The 22,008-nt window shown below is 40.6% G+C and overlaps 1 protein-coding gene across 1 annotated transcript in view; it reads right to left on the bottom strand.

Moving 5' to 3' along the window:
• The window catches only part of ELOVL2 (ELOVL fatty acid elongase 2), a 50,478-nt gene that overhangs the window by 14,929 nt on the left and 13,541 nt on the right, over positions 1-22,008 (bottom strand). Inside the window, exons 2-3 of the mRNA XM_009088706.4 lie at positions 11,338-11,401; positions 5,925-6,112 (exon numbers count right to left, since the gene is read on the bottom strand). Coding sequence (XP_009086954.1) covers positions 5,925-6,112; positions 11,338-11,401 — 252 coding nt within the window. The remainder of the gene's footprint in view (positions 1-5,924; positions 6,113-11,337; positions 11,402-22,008) is intronic.

Here is a 22,008-nt window from a genome sequence, read left to right as displayed (position 1 = left end):
GCTAAAAGGATACTGGCTATTCCAGATGGAGGAAATATGTGGTCCTATGCTTTCTTTCTGCTTTTAGGTCAGAGAGTTCATAACACGGTGACAAAAAATAAGAGCCCCTTCCCCAGTGAAATTTAGATAATTGTTTGAATTTTTTTTTATCAACAAAAACTCTTTCAAATGTAAAGCCATATTGTTGAATATGGCTTTACTACCAGAAACTACCAGCCAGTTCTATTTAATACTCCTTAAGTAAATGGGAGCCTGATAGAAGGATTAGTGAACTAATGACTTCAAAATTTCTTATGAATGGTAATTACTTTGAGTATTGCTGTTGTCTGGGATAGTAGGACAGGCTAAAAGAAATCCTGTCTAGGCTTATTTTTCATGAGTCTTTGGTTACATCTGTTCTGAATAGCTCTCCTATCATATTTTGTGGTTCCAGTGGTGGTATTAGGAGCTGTGCACATATGGAAAACCTGATCATATGAAGTTTTATTCTTGATTTCCCATAAGGTTCTACTGAATTCTGTTTGAATGTGCACGGGAGATCCAGAGCACTGCATTTTTCAATGATCAGGATAAATGTTCTACTGAAATGCAGAGCTCAGAAAGGTCAGTATGAAAGACAAGAAGAACACAGGGGATGAAAACTGAGATGTGAAGACAACATGCCCAGCTGGAATGACGGCAGGTAAGAACAGCAGAGTCAGCTCCTCAGCTCTCCAAACAAATTATTTGATTAAGACAGAAGAACACCTGGTAATTTATCTCCATTCACACAAAGTTCTTACTTGATCAAAATATCAGTTTGTTCTTGCCCTTACATTTCACAGAGTGCTTTACAATGCACTCTCGGTGACCTTTTGCTCTCTAGGTTTTTCTTTTCCCTCTTCTCATTTTCTTCAAATGACAGAGTACTGCACCTGATCTCTTCTGGTTTCTCACTTTGTTCTTTTTCTCTTTCTGCCCTAAGGCACAAATAGTCTTTCAGTACTAAACAATTGCTTCAAGGGAAGCCTTCACCTCAAGCACCAATAGTGATGGATCTAGAATATTTATGTATTTCTGGACCTAATTTACATTTGTTAACTTCTGGACACTTAATGAAGGAGCAAGCAATAATTTATCACAATCTTACAAACAAACAAACAAAAAAAACCCAACAAAAAAAAACCCCAAACCAAACAAAAAAAAAAACAAAAACAAAACCCCGAAACAAAATCAAAACAAAACAAATATCAAAAGCAAGATTATGTTGAAGTTGGATTTCTACAGTAAAATTCCAGGACAGTTCAAATTGATTAAGATCTTTTGCCCTTTCCCCATCGTCTGCACTGCTAAAGGTTTACTTAGAACTTGTGTTACACAAGCTCCATCTTTTCAACCCTTGCACAGATAGGAACCAAATCCTTCTGATATAAGCCATTATGGAATGAAACAGAGTTTTAGTGCTCCTTCTATTTTTGATTTGTTCCTTTTGTTTTGCCCCGTTATGCTTGATTCAGGCATTATACTTTCTAGTAATAGGTGAGATATATCCTCAACTGTAGTGTGCAGGGCTAAAAGTGGTGGCTGATGGCCCTGATCATTCTGCACTCCTGGGAATCCTCTCACCACATTGGCATCTATAAATGTGTAAGTTTTGGCTAGAATTCAGAAACTGGACTTAATGTGGGATGAATTTTCAGCTCCTAGAAACAGCTAAAGTGAATTTGGCTTGCTGCTTTTTATTTTATTTAATCCTGCAAGGTAGAAGACTTTTTTTCCTGGCTCCTCTAGGGAGGTTAATGCACTAGGCTGGCAATACTTGTGAGTTCTGCTCTTTTCCCTTTGCTCTGAAATGAGGGGTCCTCACAGGCAAGTCCTGCTTCCCCACATGGATGTGGTTGCTTGCTTACAAATCCCATGGATTTGTAATAAGTCTGAGAAGCCACCTGGGGATACAGGCAGCTTGAGACATCACGCCACCCCTCTGCTAATGACACACATCTCTAGATCTCCTTTTTAATCTGCCCCAAATGGTGCCAGTGTCCTGGTTTTCTCAGTGCCTGATCAACAGAAGGACTTGGGTGAGACCTTGATGACCAGCTGAGATTTGATTTAAATAGGGCAGAGGTGATACTGCTGGGGAAAGCAGCCTAGGACTGTGGCAGAGATTATGTCTGTTCCTATTAGTGAGAGAGAGTATCCTCACCTGAGTAATTTCAGAATTCAGAGATCAGCACCCATCTCATGTGTTTCCAGTTTTAATTTACCACTGAACTCGTAACAGTTTGGACTCTGGTGCCTCAGGCTGCATCCCTGAAACATGGTTTGTGAGCATATGAAACAAGTCTGAAATATGCACAGATGTGATGTTTTTCCACAGTAAGCTGGTTTACTGCTCATAGTTGGTAATTTTAACATCTTAAGCAAAGATCTGTGCAGAGAAAAGGCAAATCTTTCTTAAGGGAAATTGTTAAATGTTTTGATTTTTGTTGAAGTAAAAAGGTGCTGGCTGTTTTTCCTTGTACAGAATTTGACAGTGTTCTAGAAATGGTTGGATCAGTAGAGTTAATCCGTGTCCATGAGCACTTACTGGTACAGAAAAGTACACAACAATAACAAAATTCTGATGTGGCTTTCTTTGGTAGCAGCAAGGGTGAAAGGAATTGTCTTTTGCCTCCTCAGCAGCCCACGTGCAGCCTGCCCAGTTTAAGCACAGGACCTTTGTCTAAGCTTCAGGTACTTGAAAAAAATGTGCTCCACACCCAAGTGCCAACTTCACCATATTCAGCTGGGGAAGGCAAGCACCTTTGACAACTTCAGGAAAATCTATGCCTAACTCACAAGTGTAAAGGTCCAACAAGCTGTCCTTCTGGGAGGCCTTCAGAGGCACCTAACTCTTTGTTGACTCAAAAATTTTGAGATATCTCATTATGATGAGGACAGCTGGGCAGAGCTGTTTATCTTTAGACCTTGTCCCTGGGGGATCGTGGGGGTATCTGGCCTTATGCTCATGGCACATCTTAGAGCTGCCCTGGAGCTGTTCCTCCAAGTGCTTTGCGGATTGGTTGACCTCAAAGCTCAGAGATAAAATCGGCTCCCAGATAGTTCGTGCCCACGGTGCAGTGCATGGAGCTCTGGCTCAAAAGAGGAATCTGCCCTTGGAGATTTAAAAACAGCCCTTTTGTTATGGCTCTTTGCTGTAACCTTTGCCTTCTTGCCTTGAGATTGCACAAATCAACTGTGCTGAAGTGCCAGCTATAACTAGTCAGGAGGTGAGGGTGAGGAGATGAAGAATTGAAGCGCAGGTACCCCCATCAGCAGGTTTGCCATGTTTCTCATAAAATCCATCATGTGGGACAGGCTGTATTTGGAGATACACCCTTTCTTGTGAATGAGGTATTTTTTTTCTTTTGAATGAGATATTTTTTATCTTTTGCATGTCTAAGAAGCAACCCCTACATTCTGGAGATATTGCAAGAAATGCTGTGTGACACCTTACAAACAAAACAAAGAAAGATGGTTGGTTACAGGGGTTTCTTTTGGTGGGGTTTGGGTGGGTTGGGGTGGAATGTGTTTTATCTCTATTGCAGAGATTATTTTGTGATTTTTCTCCAGTACAGAGACCTGAGGGATTTAGGTGCAGTGAGAGGATGGAGGAATAAAACAATTGTTGTGGATGTGTCTAGCCAGGAATTGATCCCGGATCACAGGCACTGGAAGGATCAGCTGTGTTTACATAAGGAACCACTGTGCAGAATGTGCTAAATATAGGTAACTCTTGCCTTAAAGAGCTTACTGTCCACAAAAGACTGAGAGAAAAAGGGACATAGAGTGCAGTTTTGTAAATTAGACATATTGAAATATTGAATCACCATGACTTTATTTGGTAATGAAGATGGTTTCTGCTCTTCCACTTGCCTGTTTTTCTTCAGCAGGGATGTGCAAGCTACCTCAGGCAGTACAGTACTGCAAGTCTTAACTTCTATTCTGCTGCTTCACAGGAGAAGCTGTGATGGGAGCCAGGGAAGTAGACTAAGAGAAAATACAGAGGCAGTATAATGGAAGCATGTTTTGTACAGTGTAAAACCAGCCTGGCTGACAGTCCAGAGCTGAGACAGAAATCTGCAGTAGAACAGCTGGCAGTGCAGATCAGCCATCATGTTCCCTGGGTTCCCAAATATGCAGAATGTGGAGCTGTGAGCTGGCACTGCCAGCCATGCCCAGCTGCCATCTGGGAGGTGTAAATCAGCAGCCTCCAGCCTCAGAATCAAGGTTTCAAGGGACTAATCTGAGGACTAACACAACTCAGCAACTGCCTGCAGCAAAGTTAGCCTCAGGAAGGATGGAGCAGGAAGGCAGCTGAACAGGAGGTGACTAAATACAGTTCCTACCAGGATGTGAAGGTGGCCAAAATGAAATTTGCTTAATTCATGCAAATGAGACCTGCTAAAATTGTCTTTGTTCTTCCATTTATTTACTTGTGGCAGGCCAAATCAGACTGGAAGGGAAAGGGGGCAGCAGTATTGTATTCTATTCAGTTAATCCTTTTTGCTGAGTCCTGCTACTGCAGCCAGTTATCTGCATACCTTCAAGCAAAATGGGGATTTAAACATCAAAGCACTAATTTATATTCTGGAGGACAATCACTGTGGTGTCATCAAACCTTCCAGCAATTGTGCTGGTTTCTCCTTTGCTCTAAACCTTATCCTGCACTCCCAGATACCCACAACAGCCTCTGAAGCCAGCTGGAGCATTGACCAGGATAAAGCTCTGTGTAACACAGTCAGTCCTTTGCACAAAGGCACAAACCTGAACTGCTCCCCAGCCATTTGACCAGGCCAGTCACTTGCTGTTTAGCTCAAATAATTTAAACTTGAAGTCTTTGGGTGTCCTGTTTGTCTTCTGAGAAGTTTCTTGTCCAACCAACAGAATAGAGAGAGCCCTGGGCATGAGAAATGCTGGGAGGCTGTGCAGGTAACAGAGCAGAGTCAGGCACATGCTGACACTGAAATCAAGCACATGAAATCAAGAACATCCTTCAGCCAGGGCTTCTCATGCCCAGGGTCACTTCTTCAGAAAAAAAAAAAAAAAAGTTTTGTGGGTTTTGTCTGTCTTCTAGCTTTTGTTTTTAAGGGCTTCAAGTAATGTATGTTAGCACCTTAATATTAAAAGTATCACAGTTATCAAAAGGCTGAGAATGAGCAGCTCCCAAATAATATCCAAATAGTGACTTTTGGCTTCTGTGTCCCTCTGCAGAAGTAAAACCACGCATGTCTGCTGAGGGGCACTGTTTGAATCCTCTGCTGTTGCAAATCATCAGATGCATTCAAACCTCTCTTCTGACTCTAAATGGATCCTGAATTATATGAGCATGTTCCTTTCTGATAAGAACTTGGGAAATAATCTATGTGAACATATTCAGCCTCCAAGCCCCACAGCCCTTTTGGACCAAATGCTAAGTTTTTAACATCTGTCTTTCACTGTCTGACTGTCTGAGGAAAGCTTCTTAGCCACACGAGCAGAAAAATAACACCAAATTGCCAGTGCCATAAAGAAATCAGTACTTGCTCTCATCTACAAATCTATTCATGTTTAAGCATGGGCCTGGAAAAATCATTCCACAGTTGGTCATACAAATAAAACCCAATCTAAGGCATTTTCACGGGTGCAGAAGGACAAGGTAGAGGCACATTTGAGCAGAGTGACTGCTGCAGGTTCAAACTTATGCTTGTGGACACGGTCCTGGCAGCAAAGAGCTGTCCCCAGGTGTGGACTGTAGCTCAGGTAGGATGACCAAAACACACCAAGATCTAAGATGAGAAGGAACTTTTTACTGTTATTTTGCTGTTGATGTAAACTTTCCTGGCAGAACCACCTGTCACTAAGATATTTCTGCTAAAAACTGCACCACCTCCCTCAGCTGTGCTGCCTGGCAGAGCACTTACCTCTATCAGCATGTAGAAGGAGAGCAGTGTGATGCCCAGGTTATACACAATGAGGTGAGGTCTGAGAGAAAAAGGAGGCCTGTTCTTCATGAATTTGTTGCCCAGCCATATGCAGAGTAGATATGCTCCAGTAAGGAAAAATGTGGGAAGGTAAGAGTCCAAAAGGAACCATCCTCTAACCCTGGTATCTAAAAAAAAAGAAACACACGGAGCAGGCAATGAAGGAAGCTGTGGTAAAGTATTGCTAAAATAAGCCAGAACACATAATGAAATGAATCTGTAAAAAGTGTGAGATGGAATCAGCCATTCTTTCCTCACAAGAGCTATTCATTGCTTTTAACTTACCAAAACTGCATTCTAAGTCTCAGAGAATGTGGGCTGAAAACTGCATGGAATTCCCTAATAATTTAAGGTCACCTAAATCACCTCATTTTAATAGTAAAGAGAAAACAAAAGGGAAAACCCCATTCTTATAAGCTTCTAAAAATTTATTTAATGTTTAATTTATTTAATGTTTTCACTTAATATTTATTTAAATCTTATCTTAATCTGCTCAACATAAAATTTGCAGACAGTACTAAATCCAAAGTATGCATGTAATGTTGCCAGCTCATGGGTTATTTTAATTCTGCACTTACCACACAGGAAGGTATAAAGGATTGACTAGAAAATATTCATACAAGGGGAAGACTTTTCCAAAATATTAAATATGAAAAGCACGTGGCAAATGTTTACTTTGAAGGTTATCAAAGATTTTTGGCTGGGCAAGGCTCACTTTCTCACAGTTTCTGTTCCACTTTCCTGGTTCTGAAATGAAATATTAAGGTCAAATCCTGCTTGCCTTATTCACACAAGTAATCCCATTGGCAGTAATCAGATAGTTCAGTGTATATGAGCAAAGCCTAATCCCAAACTGGAGGCACCACTTTGTTGTCATATGAGCAACTGGATGTCATGAGTGAAAGGGGTGTGCTTTCTTTTTCTCTTTTTCCAAGATGGTGAAAAACCTAGGAAGTCAATTTTCCATAGCAACATTCTTCAGCCATTTACAAGGGGGCAAGAACAAGGGGGCATCATGGCTGGTTTTTAGAATGACTTATGGAGTAAGTAATTCTAAAATGATTTACTTATGAAGAAAGAAGTCAAGGAGGAGTCATTGTGCAGGTCTCACAGAAAGATGTTTTTGCTCTTGGAAAATGTTTTAATTTTAAAGTACTTAGATTATTTTTTTACAAAGACTAAGATTGTGTTGTAAAAATTGTAAAACAAAAGCTATTCACAGTGCATGAAAAAAACATTTTACTGTTTTTCTGCCTATGTTGAAATTGGAAAAGAGTGGGCAATGGATGATGCACCAAGTAAATGTGCCCAAACAATTTGTAATTGATTGGAATTTTGCTGTACTTTATTATTTCCAACGAGTCCTTCCTCAGAAATACTTGCACACAGGTATATATAAAGTAAAATTTTACATATGTTGGAGTAACCTTCATATGAGCCAGGCTTTGAACACCAGATTTCTTTCTCATTACATTTTCCCTCTGCCTCCCCCCTCACTTCCATTGCAGTGGCTGTAACATTCACCTGTTGAATGTGGATTCCATGAGGCTTGTCAGCCCTTTTGCAGGAAAGACTTCCAACCAGACCACCACTGCCATGGAAATCCAATGCTCTCCTGCTTTTGACTCTCCTTTTTGGACTCCCAAAAACCTCTCGGAGCAGAGAGGTTTAGGATTAAAGCAGTCACAAGCATTCTTCCTTTTATGGCAGCCTTGCTTTGTTGTGCATCTCCAAGTTAGAACCTCTGTTGTCTGTCTTCAGATCTCAGTACTTATTAGGATCACCTCAGTGTGAGAGGAAACACTTCCAACAATCTCCTAAAGCTCACAAGCCACGTGTGAAGCACTGGAATGAATATTTTAGAAGCGATTCTGCTTCCTTATGGGCTTTCAACATGACACAGGAGTCACAGGACAGGAAATGGTTGAGTGTTTGAGTGTTGATGTCTTAGGAGTGTGTGTTTTAGGAGCATAAGGACTTTATTTATTTAATTGCTATCCTAAATGAAGATGTAGAAAGCTGTCATGTCAGCAAGACTCCTATCTAAGGAAAGGTCTCCCATCCGAGAATTGCAACACTTGGTGCATAAAGATAAAATTGGCATCAGTAGATAGAAACACTGCAAGTGTGCTCAAAAAGGAAAAATATTCAGAAGCATTCAGAATACAAATTGAACTACACAGAATAAATTCTGCCCCAGGATGGCCTCAGGAGGTTCTTATTCTGCTGTGAGTGGCCACAAGCATGTGGGCTGATCCACACAAAAGCAGAACTCGTGTGCTTGTTCAGGTCAGCATGCCAAGTATTTTTAAGCTCTATAGAATTCCAGTTTCAAGAGAAATTGTTTAAACATGTACCCTTCCTGAATATTTCCCACCACGACCTCAATACCTTGAAGAGTAAGACAGTTTCTGGCAGAAAGTGGTTTATAAAGGGCAGCCAAGGAACGTGACTGTTTTGTTTCCACTTCCACTTATCCCTGAATGACAAGCAGAGGGAGGTTTTTATGTGTCAAGAAGGGGGAGGAAAGAGAATGTGTTTCAAAAGAAGTTATCAGAGGAACGAGAGATGAGAAGTATTTCTGTTGACCGACAGTTAAATCTCCGTGTTCAAGTACTATAAAGTTACACTGTCAATAGGAGAAAGGATTATTTTTACAGTATTGAACTTGCACAGCATCTGAAATTGAGACCAAAGCAGTGAATAAAGTCACAGTGGGAAAGCACTGGACTACAGCAGGGAAGGAGCAGGCGCCCGCAAGCTCTGATCGCTCTGTGAATAAGCTCATTCACGGTCACTGGCCGTGATGTGCCAAACCCTTGGGGTGAAATCCTGGCTCCTTTTAAATGAGTGGCAGGCCTCCCAGGCTCTTTAAACGTATCAGGCCTTTATCAATGAGGTTTGGAAACATTTTGATTCAAGTTTCTGTATAGCTTTGGCCAGTCAGGGTCTGAGTAGATTCACTGCTTTTTAAGGTGCAGAGGGTAGATGGGTTTGCCCCAGAGCCATGCTACTGATCACAGTCTATTAAGGAAAAGTGCTTTTTACTTCATCATAACTTTAACAAAATACATCTCTCCTTAACCACCTCTGTTTCTTTCACAGGTAAAACAAACAACCAGTTAAATAGATGTAGCTCCTGCAATTCAATATCACTTCATTTTGTGTAATACCAAACAATACTCCTCAGATGAAGAGTTACCCTGGAAAAATTATCTCTTATTACAGAAGAAAATTGCTATTTCACTCGTTCTCAATTTGCCTTGAGCATAAGAACAAGAGGGACCAGCACCAAATTGTAAGACCACCCCTTACTTAGAGATGAAACCAGTGGGCAGATATATGGCTGCTGTTCCCTGAGGACTTGTTCTGCTGCTCAAAAGCAAACACGGATGTAAAGTTATCTACAAAGCCCAGCTGATACCAGTGAATTAAGGTACAAAATATGCCAATATTTGTAAATCAAATTCAGATCTTTGATAGTCTGTCCCTCATGGTAGTAGGGCAGTACTGCAGCTTGTGTTAGCCTGGTGCTCCCAATGTGACAGAGATAGCCACACCCCAGTTCCCAGAGGCATTCTGTCCCTTCTGGTGCCCTCAGACACATCTGTTAATGATGACAAAGACCTGCATAGTGACACAAGTATCTCAGGAGTTGCTACCTAAAATACAAACAATAAATAGGGGATTGGTTTTTAAAATAATAGAATGCTGTTATCTATTCTTTTAATCTATCTTGCTGCTGAATGAAGTGGATGAAAATCAGTAGAGAGAAAGAAGAGGAATGGTTTGTGGGTTTAGATGTTTGGGGAAGCTCTCAAATTCATTAGATATTAATCTGTTAAAACTGATTGTAGTCTATTGTGAATAATTTATGTGAATTATTTATGTGAATTATTTATGTGGATAAACACACTGGAGGGAGATATGCTATTCAGGAAATGTATGATACTGTGTCATTATAGCACCAGCTAAATTAAAGATCAGAGTGCAGAGGCATGGGCAGACAAAGCTATCTTCAGCACTGATGTCTGGAGAAGGACAGTGCTGCACTTGGCAAGCAATACAAATAATACTTGTTTAATTGAAGGGCTTTCTAAAATCCCAAAGGGATCTCTGTGCTATTCAGGATTGGATCAGCTATAGCTTACTCCTTCAGACAATTTTTCTGGACCATCAAGGAAAGAGGAATAAAAGAAAACATCATGTTTATTTGGAAAAAAAACCAAAACCAAAATAAAACACCAAAAAATAGTGCCTTTGTTCTTCTGATTACATTTCTTTGTTAATATTAAAATGTACTATTGTAGAAGCCATTAATAAAACCTATTCAGCTTTAACCACTTCTGCTGCAGTTCCCAAGCTATTCAGTGTTTCTCCATTGGAAATCTTTCTTTCAAACTTCACATCTACTGTAGACATGATGGAAAAGATTTTGTAGCCAGCCAGCCAACTAAGAAAAAATAGAATTTCTTGTGTTTAAGAGCACATCTTTCCATTTTACTTCCAATTAAGCAAGAACTGTTTCTGTGACACGGAGAACATTCCTGTAACAAATTGGGAATCCATAATCTTGCATCCATCCCCACAGCAGCAGTTCTGGATTTTACCATGGGTAGAAGTTTGCAAGGCAATTCCTGAAATTAAACCCAGCCCTATCAACAGCAAGGTGGCCTTGCAGGGACCTACTCTGAAGACTGTGTCCTTTCTAAGCTTCTGTCTCATCCCTTTCTTGTATTTGCTTGGCACTCTTAGCCCTGACTTTGATGCTTTATCCTTGGCTGCAGTCCTATTTTAGGTTTGGTGTCTTTTTTACTTACTTGTTTCAATCCTAACAGAGCATGAGGCACCTCCTACCTACAATTATTTAAGTTACTCTTGTCCAAACTGTTCCAGAAAAGTAATAATAGGAAGTCAAAAGATGCATCTGTCCTCTCACCCAATCTCTTGGTTTATTGAGATTTTGGATGTGATCCTGCAGGTTGCTTTTGCACCAAACATCCTTCTGAATTAGGCAATTTAATATGTAGCTGGACCAAGCAAACTGGATTATGAAGGACAATCAGTCCCAAAGCAGACTTTACACTTTCAGAAAGATCCAGGCTTTCAGGCTTTTTATTCCACATTAGGATGAAAAACTGAATTTTGTTGATATTCTCAGAAACAAAGGAATCACAAATCATTGCACTGATAAATTTGCTACAATAATGGTGTCTTCCTGATAATACTGTGATTCTGCCTAGTTCACATTTTTCAATAAGAAGTTACCCAGCAAATTTATTAGAAGTTTTTTGGGTGGTAATCCCTAGACTTCCTATTATTTCCTGAAAGGGCTGTAAATGGAGCAGCTTACCTCGAGGTCCAAACATATAGTCCACAAATGCATTTACTTCCCGATCAAAAGCTTTCAGGGTCTCCTAAAAAACATGGAAAAGGCCAGGTGAAAAAGACATTATCTCAGGGTCACAGAGAGAATGTGATTTTAAAAAAGCCCCAATAAACTTGTAAAAAGTTTGTCACCCGCAAGTATTTCCAAAGTATGCAACATCATGTATACTGAAAAAACCCAAACCTGTTTAAAAATTAATTTAGGGCAGATTGTGGTCTAGATATCAATACAGGTCTCATTCCTGGAAACTGCCCAAACCAGAACTCTTTTGGAAGGGAAATTAAGATTTATGAAAATCAGCAAGTACCACAGTAAACCCATCTGTGACAGGTGCAGTTTTCACTCTGATAAGGATGCTTCTTTGTTTTTATAATGTTTCCTCAACTCAATATCTCAATGCTTTACACCTGAAGAAGGAAATCTTTAGGTGATTGAAGTGACAGTGAGCAAACTGAGATTTCTCTAAACCATGTCCCAAATTCCTATAAAGAAAGTCTACAGAAGAACCTAGAGGTCCAGTAATGAAGGTCAGGCCATGTAGGGTGGCAGGAAGAGGCCACATCGGGTAACTTTACAGAGACATTGTGTTTTGAGGTCTCGGTGAATGAAGCTGCCAAGCTGGCAGGTTTAGCAAATTTGTGTCTGTTTTTGACTGAGTTGGGAGCTAAGCCATGACCTACACTGACCTTCCCCCAACTGGATGTGGTGCTCTCTTCCCAGACTGCAGCTCTGGGCAGCGGCTTCCTGCACGCCTGTGCCTGAACAATTCCTTGCCACAACCTAAGGTCAGCCAGGTTCTCCCTCTCTTCTTCCCAACAGCATCCTACTGTGCTTGATGGACTAATTTCAGCACTGAGAAAATGCTGCCAGGCTGAGGAGAAAGACACAGAGTGATGCTGATCCTCACTGCAGGGCAGGAGCTGCTGTGGGCTCTGGGTGCCTTTGAATGCCAGATACCTCCACACCAGGCTGGACTGCAGACACCATGAACAGATTTGCCTTATGACAAACCATATTTGCACACTGAAAGTTCCAGCCCTGACCTCTCCAAGCCTATACTAGGACTGGGTTTTGATCTGGGCAGGGACAAGCTCCTGGCACTCCTAAGACAGCAAAAGACAAGTTCCTGGCGCTCCCAAGCCCCTTCCTTGTGTTTCTTCTGCCCTTGATTTTGGTCCTCAGACTATTCAAGTGGACAGATTTTGTGTGAACAGCTGGTAATGAGAGATTCTTTCAGCACCTTGGGCTATAAACCTCTTTCTCTGTAAGATGCTGCTGCATTGATGTTTTCTTGGAGAAAAACCCAACAAAAACCCCAAAATGAAAAGTATATATTTTTCTAAACAAAGAAAAAACCCCAAACCAAACAAGAAACCCCAAACAAACAAATAATCAAACAAAAAAACCCAACCAACCAAACAAAAATATTTCCTCAAAAGAAACTGATGATTCACGATACAAAAAGGTTTGCCATACTTCACAGCACTGAGGAAATTAAACTAGCTTTTAGGAAGGTGTCCTGGCTACAGCCCATAAAGAAAGGCATTTTCTGAATTTCAGACAATTACCTTAGCAGCCTAATGATGGCTTCTGTCACAGGAGGTGACTGGATTTCTAGGTGTGGGACCTGTGCAAAAATCTGCTTCCATTTTTATCCCCTTGAGCTATACAGTAGTTCTGTTATTATTTCATGACAATGATACTCCCTTTTGGGAAATGCCAAACTACTGCTTGTCTGTGATGTGCCCACCTGCTGCATTAATTTGAAACAGACCTACTCCTGTGCTTAATGGTTTTGTGGTTAGACTTAACAGATTGCTTTGGAAAAAATACTGTAATGGATTTGTGTGACTTGTAGGAATGAGCATGCAAAGCTATTTGCTCTCATCCTTACATTACATAAACAAATCTTACAGTCCAGAACAAAGTAAAACACCATGTATATTCCTTTTATATTAAAATACTGTAGACAAACCCATTCTCAGCTTCATTGAAATGGAAATTAGGTACTGAATGCTTCCAACAGTTAGATGGAGGAACAGGAATTGTAGGATATCAAGAAGAAAGAGCAAAATAAAAGAATCATAGAATTGTTTAGGTTGGAAAAGACTTTTAGGGCATCAAGTCCAGTTGTAAAGCCAGCTCAGCCAAGTCCACCACGAGAGACCATGTCCCTGAGTGCCACACCTACATGTCTTTTAAATGCCTCCAGGGATAGTGATAAAATCTGTCACTTCTCTGGTCAGATTGTTCCAGAGCTTAACAACCCTTTCAGTGAAGAAGTTTTTCCTAACACCTCATCTAAACCTCCTCGGCGCAACTCGAGGCCATTTCATCCTTTCCTTTCATTTGTGACCTGGGAGAAGAGGCCACCCCCCACCTGGCTGCAGCCTCCTTGCAGGCAATGGAGAGGGTGATAAGGTCTCCTCTGAGCCTCCTTTTCTCCAGGTTAAACACCTCCAGCTCCCTCAGCCACTCCTTGTAGGACTTGTGCTCCAGATCCCTCCCCAGCTTTGTTGCCCTTCTCTGGACACGCTCCAGCCCCTCAATGTTCTTGTACTGAGGGGCCCAAAACTGAACACAGGGTTTGAGGTGTGGCCTCACCAGGGCTGGGGGATGATCACAGCCCTGGTTCTGCTGGCCACACTACTGCTGCTACAGGCCAGGATGTCACTGGCCTCCTTTTCCAGCTGGGCACACTGCTACCTCACATTCCACTGACTGTCAACTGGTCACGGTCCTTTTCCACAGGGCATCTTTCCAGCCACTCTGCCCCAAGCCTGTAAGGCTGCAGGGGCCTTGCTGGATCTCACATCATTGGCCTCAACCCATTGATTGATCCTGTCCAGATCCTTCTGCAGAGCCTTCCCACCCTCCAGCAGATCAACACTCCCACCCAACACAGGTTACTGCCTTCACTGATCCAAGCTGTGACCTCTCACACCTGGTTAGGATGAGCAGACAGCAGCATGCTGAGTAGATGAGCCAGTCTGAAATTCAATCTACCTCCTCATGAGTGTGCTTAGACTTGTACCAGCTGACAAACTTGTTCCCATCTATCTTAATTAGCACTACAAATATTCAGTGCCTGGTTTGCCTTCATTGGTAATTTGAGAGTAGAACTTTTTCTAGGAGGTGCAGCAGAGAAACAAATATTCCTCTTAAGAAGAATATTTCAGCCTTTGCCTCTCTTTCAACATTGTACAGCTTATTTTAGTTTACAGGAAGAAAAATAGAAATTTACAAGATATAGATTTGTAAGCTTGTTATAGAAGTTACATTTGTATATATACCTAAAACTAGTAGCAATAGTTTGGGAAAAGAAATTCTTAAAAAAGGTAGGTAATTTTATGTGACTAGTCTTGACACCTTCCTGTAAACACTGCTACAAGAGACTATTCTGTATTTCTGGGTTTTAGAATATGTCCTTAATAATAGCTCTGGGCAGATTAGATGCAAATGTCTTGCTCAAATTGTTCACATTTCTAAAGGAAAGCAAATAAAACCAAAAATCCACGTGCTCAGACAACTCACTTCTCTCTGGCAAATCACTGTAATAGCCTTTATCAATGAAGGCATTTGGGTTACAAGGCTAAAGATCAACATGTCTTTCATGTTGTTTCTTTTTTTGTACAGGACATTGCTCTGGGTAGCAGCAATGTATATTCCTTGGCAGGACTTTGGATAGATTTGTGGAAGATCTATTTACCTAAACCTATTAAAAAGACAGTAATCTGAGCAAACGAAATCACCCAAATGGAAAGATCTGGAGGGAATATCAATGATGATAAAGCAACAGAGATCTCTCTAATGAGATATTTCAATATTTTTGCACAGAAATGTAGGTAGCATGGGGCACAGCAGTGAATTAGTTTTCATGCCATTGCACCTAAAACAATTTCAAAATCATTAGGTATGTAAAAAATATATCAGTTCGTGTTATATATTAAAATATCTTCGTAAGATATCTATTTTATGGTTTTCTAGTAGTTTTAGCAAAAGTAGTATAAGCTATGTAAAAAATTAGGTAAATGCTATCTAAAAAGTGCAGATATCAAAAAAACTTTGATTTGTCAAAAATACCTTTGATTTCTCAAAATACCAATGATTTGCCATTAGGCATTATTTATTGATCAGTGAAAACACTGCCTCAAGTAATTTAGGCTCACTCTTTCTATAATTTTATAATGAAACTACTTGGATCCAATAGAAACAGGAAAAAAAATCTCTGAAATAAACTTCTTACAGATGAATAAACTACATTCAATCTTACTTATGCTACCTTGAAACCTTTTTATTGCTGTTGGTTTGTTTTGGTTTTTTTTTAATTCAAAGGCCTTGATTGTCATTCACTACCTCAAAAATCCAAGACAATTATTTTCTTCTTCTTACACAGCTATATAGAAATTAGAATACTCTGTACAAAACAAGATCTCATTTCAGACTTCAAAGAAAAAGTGGAAATGGGTGCCAGCCTCTGCTCTCTGATACAGCTCCTGGAAGTAACAGTGATATTTTAAAGTACCCTGATTGAAAATACATACATTATTTATTTTATTATTTAAAGGGCAATTTTTCTTTGATTCCCTGAAGAGTTTAGCTCTGCACACAGTCAGTGTCTGCAAAGTACTGGAATGAATCCAAAATTAGCGGCATGTTTAAAGAAACTGACCTTAGATGCTACCATGCGTATATTTAAACAGACAAATATTAAAGAAGATTTTGTAAATAGTAGTGTTGACTCTAGAATGGCTGAAGTAGCAGATGAAATGAAACAAAGTTCAGTCTAACTCAGAACTGCTTATAGATTAAATTGTTTAATTTTTTTTTGCTTGAAGCATTTGAAATTACTCTTGAACAAAGAGGTACAGTGAGGGACAATTCTCCATTGCTTCAGACAACCTTCTAGGATTTTGTCATCTTTACCTTCTATGATTTGTGTGTTATATTTGCAGGGGAAACAGATACATATAATTTTTTATTAAAAAATCACAAAAGAAATCACTTCTTTAGGGATTTATTTGTGAACTGCAAAGGAAGCTGAAGGCATAAGGGTGAGCCAGATGCTTTTATGAATTGTGTCTTATAAGCAGGGAGATATTCAAAGAAATTGGGAAGCAGGACATCCAGGAGCTGGCAAAAAACTGCTGCTTTGTGTAATTTATGCTTAATATATTGATCTCACTGCTAGATAATGAGAGTAGGAACAATCTGGAGTGAGCTCATGAGAGAAGCACAAGTAGCTGGGGCATGAGGCTGCTGGGTGTAATGGGTGTAATGGGAGGGAGGGAAAAATAGCTAGAAGAGACATTATCTTTGATCGTCTTTATTAGCATTTTAGACTAATCATTTGAAGAGACAGAGACTGGAGTCCTTACTTGACATGGTAATTTCTGTGTCCCACATTCTGGGACACTCTCTCCACTCAGGTGGCTGGCCAGGATTGGGGGCTGTGCCATAAAAGCCTTACCCAGCAGACTGGTGTTGCCAGAACTCCTAGGAGCAGCACAGCCCCCTGTGGTAACCTGGGCTGACTAAAGGGCTCTTTTGCCAACATGAGATGTATCCATGGGAAATGTTTTTGCTGCTGTAGCAATCTCACTGCCTGAATCCTTCCACCTCTCCTTCAAAGGCATGTAATTTAGTGTGACAGAAGTGACTGAAGCCAAGGGAAGAGAGGGAAGTCCTGCTGGAGGTCTGGGCCTGGAAAGACGCCCATATAATATGTGGACAACAATTGGTAATGTTCCTACTTTGCAGAAAATAGCCAAGAATGGCTAAGAAAAGTACTATGTGTGAACTATTCCATCTAAATAGTTATTCTTTTAGAATTCCAAGAAAAGAGAGAGCTGTATTTTTGTTTTGGAAATGCAGGCTGAGTAATACATTTTAATATAATGCAAAAATCTCTGAAAAATACTCTATGGTGGAAAAAAAAATAGAAGAAGGCCATTCCAGCTTTAGCACAGAAAATAATAAATGAATAGTCTTTGTATGGTTCTCTTCCTCTTTCTTCCAAAGGCTTTCATGTTAAACTGTAAGCACTCCAAGAGAGAAAGATGTCGTTACTGTGGTCAGGAAATTACTTTTTAAAACTTCAAGAGCATATTTGAAGGTAGCATAGAATAGCACTGTCTATGTTTGAGAAAAATACAGCATTTCTAAAAGGTCTTAATGGGAGCTGTGTCTGGTCTGAAAAAATTTATTTTCAGTGGTTTTCAACCAGATCATATTTTATTCCTAATAAAATTTCATACTATGCAATATATGATTCATTCCACTGATAAAGTTTGCATGCATATGTGCAAATGTCTGGATATTTTCCCGGTTGATATTACCAAATTCAGCACTTTTTTGGACAGATCTTTGCAGTTGAGGGTTATTTTTTGGATGAATTTGGAAATGACTGAGTGTTGGCAGCCTAGGTTGGGCTGGGAGCTGGCAGGTCTGCCTGTTATCTGACAAAGCAAATTGGAGGGGGAACTGATTCATCAGATAGGTGGGTTTTCTCTGGAAGGAATTGAGAACAGCTGTTGGAACAGGGATTATAGCCAGAAGTGCTGAACACCTTCTCTTGTGCTGATTTAGTCACTGAAGAGAGAGCTGGGTTGATGATGGTGTTACCAGGATGTAAAGATATGGGCAAGGCAGCTGCAAAGGGAAGGCAGGCTTGCAGGTTTTCCCTGAGTAGCTGCTCAGGTTACACTGCCTGGAAGAAAATGCAATTTTCTTGAAGTGGATTCTTCAACAAGAAGACTGGCTAGCCATTCATGATATAAAAAATGAAAGGATGTGAAGTTTGGTAACCATGGAAAGACACAGCTAAATGTAGCCAGAGGTTTTATCTGGCATTTAAGCTGTCTAGGTGGCTTGACTTCAGATTCTCTTAATTTATTGCTGCCCAGAGAAATTTTACCACAGGGCTTAGCAGTGCCTGAAGGGAAGCAGGAGGCTGCCAGTAGTATTTGCATCAAACCTGAAGCAGAATATTTGACTGCCTAAATTACCAGGACCATGGTGAAAGATGCTCCTTACATTGGCAAACTGAATTTAATTTCATCTTCAATTTTACTTCTGTGTTCTCCCTACTCAAACAGATCTTTCACCTACACAAGTATTGCAAACACAGCCAAGACAGGAATGCAGTACTTGGATACAGGCAGCAGCCAGCATGCCAGGTGTGCCTGTGATCCAAGTGTTCACACCTGCTCTCTGTTTAATCTGCCAGTGGACCTTCAGCTTGCATTCTAAATCTGCCCTGAGCCTCAGGCTAGCAGTTAACTCTGGAATTTATTTTTCTGCAACTACACCTCTTGTCTCCCTATGGAAAACTTAAGTATGTGTCACAGCAGGGACTACAATCCAAATGCTGAGATGAATTATTTCAGTTCCACTTTTTCCCTCTTCCTATTAATAGCTGAATACCCTCAAAAATCAAGGGGATGTGCCAGCCCAAGCAGTTCAGAAAGTCATAAAAAGATGTCAGACATGAGTTTGAGTTAGGTAGAAGAGTAGTTTGATTTTAAAGATCATTTAAAGATCATCACTTAAAGATCATTTAGTTCCAACCCTCCTACCATGGGCAGGGGCCTTCCACCAGACCAGGTCGCTCAAAGAAGAAATCTTTCCTCTTGATAATATGCCTCTGTGTTTTGGGGAATTAGAAATGGATCTTTTGGCAAACATGCACCTAAACCAAGTTTCTGTGCAAATTCCATGCCTCTGGGGAATAATGTCACCTTTATGCAGTTCCATTTGTGCCAATGGTACTTTTTGTTGGTGTTTCCACACCCAAACCAGACCAGAACATTAGGAATAGGAGCAGTGGAGCCAGCAAACATCCCCTGGCATTGCCCACAGTGCAGAAGCAGCAGAGGCAAACCAACAGCTCCCACAGGCAGACAGGAACTACCACAGGAAAGAGCAAGGCCAGAAGGGACTTGGCACAGACCTCCCCTGACTTAATTCCCATTTTCTGCTAAAGCAGCTGGTGGCAGAAAGCCAACCCCATCCTTCAGTATCTGCTCCTGGGTTATCTCTCCTTCTGGTGAAAGGGAAGCAGATGACTTTGGGCTTGAAGGCTGAGAAACTGCCACACTTTCCTCTGTGGAGTGTGAGTCTGGGTGGCCTCCACATGAGTCAGAGCACAGGGCTCCCTTAACAACCCATCTTTAGGCATCTAATGGCTCTCTGAGTATTATTCTCAGAGAGCTTTAAGAGGAGCAGTGACCTACTAAAGGCAGAGCCTTTGCCTTGCTGCCCACGTGGCACCTGTTGAGTACAAGTTGTGGGTACAAGTGTTCCTCACCCTGAGGAAGCAGATCCCTTTATCCCTTTGAGCTTGCTCATTGCCCCCAGAACATCAAGCACGCTCTGCTTCAGGTCTCTGAGCTCCAGGCCAGGCTTTGGCTGGTCACCTCAGAATGGCAGAGTGACCCAAGGAGACCTGCTCTGCTTGCTCTTTCCCAAAACATGCCTGCACCCCATCTTGCTCAGGGCTGTAACCACAGTGCCCCACACCAGCTGTAATCCCTCTCAGGTGCAATATCCACCTTCACTGCTGAATTTTTTCTCTTTTTTTTACAGGTGTGAATCTATAGACAACCCCTCATGCTGCTGCTTGTCTGAAACAACAGCTTAGGGACTGGCAAAATTATCTCACACATAAGGGAAAATGCAATGGATGATAACCCAATGCAATGAAAGGAAAAAAATTCAACTTACTTTTGGATCTTCTAACATTCACCTTTATAAAAAATTGGGATACAAAATGAAGATCAAACTGTAAAAGCTTTGCATTTGTGTTTTCATTCTCTCTTCCTAGCTAACAGAAACACCCTCCTTTCTATTTTTCCCTTGTTCCTCTGAAAGACTGGGTTTCAATTCGTGATACAGAGGTATCACAAAGAGAACTCTTATGGCTCTCTGAAAATGCCAGATTTTAGCTGTAGTGAAGTAGAAGGGCAAGCTCTGCCTCGTACTGACAAATTTATAATAATGCATGATGAAAGCCCAAAGCCCAGCATGTACTGCTTTAGTGCAGTTACATTTGAGAAGTGAGTTGTGCAACACTTGAGTTGGAGTAAAACTCCTAAAAACTGTTTGCATGGCTTTGGGCATTGCTGCCAAAAGCGGGCTCAGATCTGTGGGACAAGCCTTCACAACCAGGAGATGCTGGAGGAACAGTTTTCTCTCAAATCTGATCAGTTGTGGGTTGATGGTTGGTGACTCACATTGGAAATGAGACTTTGGGCTGTTTTCAGCTGGGGAGCCAACAAACTCCAGACTTTTCACTTCTGATAAAAGGGCACTAATATTTAGCTCCCTTCTGCTTTGGGATTTTAAATTTTGTTTAATAAGAGGTCTCTTTTCACTTGGTTTTTCTAGTCCTGCTCAGCGCTGCACCTGCTCATCCCACACATGGGAATAAGGCTGGAGGAATAGCTGCTTTATGGTTTCCATCAGGACTCAAATCAGCTTAAAACATCAATACCATAGGTGAGAAAGCACTAAGAGACAGAATAATTTTAGTGAAAACATTTCAGACATGAGTCTTGTTTCTGGACTATGCAACCTGCTAGGAGTCATAGAAAATATTAAATGCTCCCATAAAATGAGGCAAGACTTGTTTTACCAGTCACACTACTGTCAGATCAGTTATTGTGAGATAAATTGCTTTTGCAAATTTAATCAGCTGTTCAAGGTTTGTTTGGGTTTTTTTTAAGTACAAGAAAAAAAAGCTTGGAAGGTTTCTGCACTACAATTGCATGGGTTAGAAGAAAAGTGATTCAAGAACCCATTAATATTTACTTGATTTTACAAAACCCTTTCATAACTGAAGTGCTTGAAAGCATTCCACCCTTTACACATTTTTCATTTCTCGGTCTTATCAAAGGCTGAGGGTCACAATGTTTCCAAGTGAAAAATCCCCTTTCTTGAATGACTGTTTGCATGATTTCCCTTCTACAACTCCCAAGTTTTTTTTTGCTCTGTTCTTTGTGAACATGCTAAGTAATCACTAAAATAATGCAAGCCAATTTCAGCTCTTAAAATAGATCTTATATAGCCTTAAAAGAAGAGTAAAAAGGAAGAGTTGCTACTGTGGCCCAATTTGCAGCATCTGTCAGTCATGTACACTCCCAAGAACTGTATCTTTATAATCCATCCTCTTGCTTGTTATCAGAATTTCAAAATGAAACTGTCACCAAAGCTGATCAGTGCAATCCTTTTAAAAGTAATCCTGCTCAATTCTACCTGCTACACAGGGGAACATCAGCTTAACTTGTAATTAAAGAAGATTTCTCTAGGGAGACCTCAGATGCGGCCTGGCAGTTCCCAAGAAAATGATAGCAATTATTGACCTCATTTTCCTTTGCCCTAACAATCAGATTTAAAATGACAGAATGACTTGAGTTGGAGCATAATTCCTGACAGTGACGATGTGACAAGAATGTATGATGGTGAGGGAATACACAAAAAGGAAATCACTTAAAAAATGAAACAGTAGATAAAAATTCTGCCTCCTTCTAACAGCCTGAGTGAATACATCACTTTCTCAAGCAAAGCAACAATCCTGGCTTGAATAACAGAAAGTTTCCATTGGAGCAGGCAGGTCTTAAAGTTACAAGCAAAGAA

The sequence above is a fragment of the Serinus canaria genome, chromosome 2 (assembly GCF_022539315.1).
Source record: "Serinus canaria isolate serCan28SL12 chromosome 2, serCan2020, whole genome shotgun sequence".
NCBI classification, from domain to species: Eukaryota; Metazoa; Chordata; class Aves; order Passeriformes; family Fringillidae; genus Serinus; species Serinus canaria.
This window is presented reverse-complemented; position numbering and strand designations above follow the sequence as displayed.